Here is a 5,615-nt window from a genome sequence, read left to right as displayed (position 1 = left end):
AATCACGAACCAGTGCCCCCCAAGCCCCCCCCCCCTCCTCGCAAAATAAAGCCAGCGCTCCTAGATGTCTGCGAAAGTCGAAGCGACTTTGTTTCACACATTTTACCTATCTGATCCAGTCCAGCATCAGTTTGGTGTGCGTTCATTTTGCCCTCCCCCCTCTTCCCACCCACCATACGCCATTCAGTGACGTCATGATATTTAGGCCAATAAAAAAGTTACGCCACTTACGCCCTGGCAGAGGCTGGCAGTCCCCTCGGTCTGCGTCACGACTCTGTAGTTATCGTCATGAAAATGCTCGGTTCGCTGGAATAAGGGCAAAACGTTACGACTACAAGAGAATGTCGTTTGTTACGTCAACATTCCAATGCTAATGTAAAGGTGGCATCTCACTGCACTTGGGGCATCGGTGCGGCACAGCTGGGTTCGAAAGATTACTCAACGAATTTCAGAGATAGAAAAGCGAAATTTCTTTTACGTATTACGCAATATCTGAATTTTGAATAAAAACGACGAAAATAACAAAACAGTGCCGCAGTGAACGAACCCCGCAGTGTCACACCTTACCGCAAGTGCAGTGAGATACCGCCTTAAGGGGGCGTCAGCAAAACAAAGGGAAGTATGATTATGGGGTCATTATTTGCTACTTATGATACTGCAATATAACTGGTAAAAATGTTTTAACTTTTAAAGATCAACGTGTGCACTACCATACAAAATGACTCGCGAATTCGGCTATGAGTCACAGCAAACAACGAAAAAGACAGGCAGCAAAAAGTTTTGCTAGTGCCTACCATCGTTTGTAGACTGTTCTCGATGTTGGTGAGTAGGCGGTTGGTCAGTCGGACGCCATCTTGTATCAGTTCGTTGTCAGAACGGGAGGTCCGATTGAGTGTCAGCGCGCATACCATGCTTGGGGTGATGTCAGAAGATGTCTGCAATCAACGTTGGATTCAGATATATCTAATATATTGCCCACACCCACATACAACACCAAAAAGATTACGTTTTTTTTAAACCAAAAGGACATTAAGTACAAAGTGGAACCGCACTCAAGTCGACTGGCTTATATTAACGGCACCACTTGACAAAGCATGATACATGACATATAACAGAAAACATGTAACCGGGAACGTCTGATGTACACGGACAGTGTCGGAAGTACGACAAGAAATTGTGATAATCATTACGGTTCTGGTTCGATACTGGGCAAATATCCTAGTATAATGCGATCTTTTTCCAACATAAAGGTTACAAAATACACGGATCACATTTTCAACAACTACGGTCACTTTCTTCAGGATCAATACTGATGACCAATATTGTCAGAATGTAAACTCGCGAGAGTTGCAGACACGTGATCTTGCGGACACGTGACTTCGGCAATTGGTCAAACGGGCCAGGAAGTTTATAACGTCCACCGTCTCTAGAAGACTTCCATGTTCCAAGACGTAAATTAAACATTTTTTGACCTCTTTTCAGTGCCGTGATTAACAGAAATTTTTCTTTTTTCTTTAAAAAAATCAGAGGAAATACCTCAGGGGTTTACTCTCACTCTGACCTCCCTAACGCTATGGTTCGACAATGTTTTAGAAGAAAAGTGGCGTTTTAAAAATCCTTCCTAGTCGACTTTGATAAATAAAAAAAAGAGACGGCAATCGCGATGCGCTCTCACAGCGACCTTAAATGGATGTGTGTAACTTTTGATTTCATACTAGATACATCATAGAAAACGTCAAAGTGTAACTGAAAAGACAACAAAACTCACAAAGCGTAAATAGATTCATTATTTTTTCCTGTACAAATCGTTCGGCGATCTGTCAAATTTTACGTCGCAGAGAGAGCGCGGCGAGAGCGGCGTTCTAGTGGAAAGGGGGTATAACTTCCACTCCTGCCTCCTTAGTACACGTACTAAGGATGGACAACTTTGTGGGGAAAAAAGTATAAAATTCGTTTGAAAATACACGTGTGTCTTGAAAAAAAGAAAAAAAAGAAGATTATACATGTAGTAAGCTACTCACCGACGCAGAAGGCGGCTCGCCGGTCTCGCGGCGTCCTCGCAGCGGCGCCGGTGTCACAGGGACAAGCAAGCCGCAGCCGAACAGAAGTGTCAACGCAAGTAGCGAAGCCAACATGGTGGTACTCTATCTGCACTCGTACAGGTGGCAGTGGTCAAGAGCGCAGTGTCGGGAAAGTGGTGGCGGTGAGAGGGAAAGTGTGCCGTTTTATAGTGTCTCAGAGCTGGAGGAATGACTTTTTTTTTACTTTCTTTTACTTCCGTGCAGGGACGCGACAGGACGATTTCTGACGGAAGAACCAACCCACAGGCGTGTCTTCGTTCTATGATTACGACCAACTTATTTTGTACATACGGCTTGATCAAAGAGATCCGTATTTTAAGCGAAATGTTCCGTAATACCGCGTGGGAAATCACGCCCTTGACGCTGTCCAGACTTTAAGTTTTATTTCCTGAAGCGGAGACGAGTCACTTCCTTTCTACGGTTGACTCAACGACTCAACGGTCGAACGACCGATGAGACACCGAAATAGGTTTCGTTTTGTAATTCATCTATAACGTTATGAATCTAGTCCATGATAAACTCGTCAGTTGTATACAAAAGCTAATTAATCTATCCGAAGATTACGCAACAGCTCAGATGAGGTGCGTATCCTTTTCTTGTCACACTGATCTGCCATGTATTGCGCCCGGCTTTGATACAATCACAGTGTTGGCAGTGTTATACCCCCTTTCGACTAGCTCGCGCATTATCTCGGTGACCTCAGACTGATCGCTTAACGAATCGTTTGAAAAAAAACACATGCTTTTTTGTGATTTTTTGTCTTTTCATTCACACTTCTACATTTTGTATGACATACCCAATATGAAATCGAATGTTACACACATCCATTTTAGGTCGCAGTGAGAGCGCAGCGCGATCGCCGTCTAGCTATTTGAAAGGAGGCCTTAATTAGCAAAGGCTTCGAGTAGCTTTATCTCCAAGCAGATCCTTCGGTAGCATAAGATAGTATCAAAAGCTGGCAAATCTGTATCTGTATCTATATAGCCGGTATAACCGCCCTTCGGCGTAACACACCAGCTTCGCAGGCACGCGGCGCAGCAGCAGCTGGTTATAGCATAGTCATAGAATGTAGTTCCTAGCACCTTTGTATTTTTCCTTATTTTACATGTTGTTTGTACCTGCAATTAGCCCTCGGGCAATAACTTGCATTAAACATATCATTACACCAAGCGACTCGTTACACCTGACTTTTGCACATCTATCTGCAAGCGTTCTTTAAAACTACCCAGAGAAGATGCCCCTATTGTACTTGGTGATAACAAATTCCACTCTACGATAGTTCTGGGAAAGTACGAATTTTTGAACACATCGATCCTAGGTTGGTAACTCTGGTATTTGAAGGCATGACTGTTTCTTGGCAAAGGAGTGAAGCCTGCTAAGATAGAAGTGTGCTTGGCAGTGAACACTCCTTTGCGGTATATTGCAATTAGCCTCCCGGTATACCACGATGCCCTTTAGATGGCCCAGGCCAACAATTAGCCTGGATACCATACCCCAACCTCAAATATCTTTCGTGTCGTTCCCTGCACGATAGATACTTTAGATCGGGCTGGGGTTTGGTAACCAGGCTAGCCAACAATTGAACAAGCAACAGCCTGTTTTGTTGTACCATGTACAGCTGAGTGTTGACATCTCTGACGTCTCGAGGCGTCTGGAGCTGATGACGGGGAGCGACACAATCAAGCTCATGTTATTCGGAAGCATTCGTTTGATAGTACCAGTTTTTATGTTGTCGTCGTAAGTAGTTGGGGGGGGGGGGGGTCCAGCCCGGGGTACTAGACAATAAATAGATAAGCGAATTAAAGAATTTCTTCAAAATGACGAAAAGATTCACGAGGGGGTGTAAGTAAGAGCAGCTCTAAACTGTGTCTGAAGTCATTTCTTTTTTTACGTTTGACTCAACGGTGGAGCGACCGAAGTAGGATATGTTTCATCTATGACGTTATGACTTAGATATTACGCATGCTATTATAGTATGACTTGAAGGACAGCAAAATGCACAAGGGGATATAAGTAAGATTAGTTCTAAGGTGTGTCCGAAGTGTAGGTGTAGTGGGTGGGTAAAACGTCCCGATTAGTCTGCCCAAAGTTCAACTTTTATTTCCTGAAGCTGTCTCACGTCAACAGGGAAACGCCGAGGCCCCGTACCAGTGCGTGCCATGTCCTCACAACTCCGTAAGGATTAAAGTGTTTCCGTAGTGCCTTTTCTTCCGCGAGGCGTTGCGAGCTATATCAATCTACTCTCCAAGCAGAGGTTGAGTCGCGTAGATATAGTAGTAGTCGGAAAAATTACACAGCCGCTCCTCCTACTACTATATCTACGCGACTCAACCTCTGCTTGGAGAGTAATATCATTCACCTTCGCCAAGAAGGTAATGTTTTCTGTAGCGTCCGTGTATGCGTATGTGTGTGTGTGCTTATGTGTGCGTGTGTATGTATGTAACATAAACTTATGTATATATATGTGTGTGTGCGTGTGTGTCTAATATAAAAAAAGAGCGGTCTTCTCTCTCAGCACTGGAACACCAGCTGAAGTTGTCAGCATTGGTAGCTCTCCCCCGGCCTACGGGCCCGGGCATACGAGACAACCATTGATAACAGAACTTGAAAGCCAGCCTCCAACTCCGATAGTCATTTCCTGTCTTTCCTGGAACTTCTACTGGCCCGAGCTGACAGGGAAAGCTCCAGGGGTATCACCGGATACACGTTCCCGCCTCAGTACATGACGTAACCACATTCTGTTGTTGCAGCGAAAGGGGACGTGTTGCGAAACAGCAGTTGGGGGCTGTCCCTCGATGTTAAATTCGTATTTGAAGAAAGCCACACACACCGAGGCGTAAAAGAACTCACTCACTGTGTGTGTGCGCGCGCGCTCGCTCTCCCTCGCGCGCGTGCGTACGTGCGTGCGTCTGTGTGCGTGTGTGTGTGTGTCTGTCTGTCTGTCTGACTGTCGGCCAGTCTGTTGGTTTTTCCGGATATTTGTCGTCGACATATTAAACTCAGCACCCCCATTAGAAAGTGGAATTATCGTTGCAGGTTGTTGGAGCGCACAGGACGAAACCAAAGTCTCTAATTGGGAGGGGGGATTTGCAGAGCCGTAGAGAAACGCGTTTGATGAAAGTTCACAGAACTGGTTAGCAGTTTCAGGGTAAATCTTTATGGTCTGAAGTTTTATTCCCGATATAATGACGCATTGTATTCCTACTGATTCCCCATTAGTATACATGCATTACTGAACATTGGAACAGTAACCCCGACTCCCCACCCCCACCCCTCAAGGAGCAATGGTCGCGGATTTCCTGTTGTGAACCAACACGTTTCTTGTCAAGGAGAAACGCTGTGTCTCCCCTAATAAGGTGGTATCTCACTGTACTTAGGGCACCGGTGCGGTACTGCGGTGTTCGAAAGATACTCAATGAATCTTAGACATAAAGAACGGATTTTCTTTCATTTTAAGTATGTTTTGGTCGTCTAATTCACACTTTTACGAATTACGCAATACCTAAATTATAAAACAATCCGCGAAAATAACCC

General features: G+C 44.8%; 1 protein-coding gene across 1 annotated transcript; it reads right to left on the bottom strand.

The window, feature by feature from the left end:
* Nucleotides 1–201: 201 nt before the first annotated feature.
* LOC118428582 lies at nucleotides 202–2,282 on the bottom strand. The gene is made up of 3 exons (XM_035838681.1): nucleotides 2,022–2,282; nucleotides 795–935; nucleotides 202–306 (listed from the first exon to the last, which is right to left on the bottom strand). The coding sequence occupies exons 1-3, from the start codon at nucleotides 2,133–2,135 to the stop codon at nucleotides 202–204; spliced, it is 360 nt and encodes a 119-aa protein (XP_035694574.1). The 5' UTR covers nucleotides 2,136–2,282.
* Nucleotides 2,283–5,615: the final 3,333 nt, after the last annotated feature.

Source organism: Branchiostoma floridae, chromosome 13 (genome assembly GCF_000003815.2).
Source record: "Branchiostoma floridae strain S238N-H82 chromosome 13, Bfl_VNyyK, whole genome shotgun sequence".
NCBI lineage: Eukaryota > Metazoa > Chordata > Leptocardii > Amphioxiformes > Branchiostomatidae > Branchiostoma > Branchiostoma floridae.
This window is presented reverse-complemented; position numbering and strand designations above follow the sequence as displayed.

Bases quoted from the DNA above. Each gene is read 5' to 3' on its own strand.
- LOC118428582 (XM_035838681.1), bottom strand. From the start codon at position 2,135: ATGTTGGCTTCGCTACTTGCGTTGACACTTCTGTTCGGCTGCGGCTTG. The intron at 936-2,021 runs GTGAGTAGCTTA...CGTTGATTGCAG, and splicing joins GCGAGCCGCCTTCTGCGTCG to ACATCTTCTGACATCACCCC. The intron at 307-794 runs GTAGGCACTAGC...CCCTTATTCCAG, and splicing joins AGAACAGTCTACAAACGATG to CGAACCGAGCATTTTCATGA.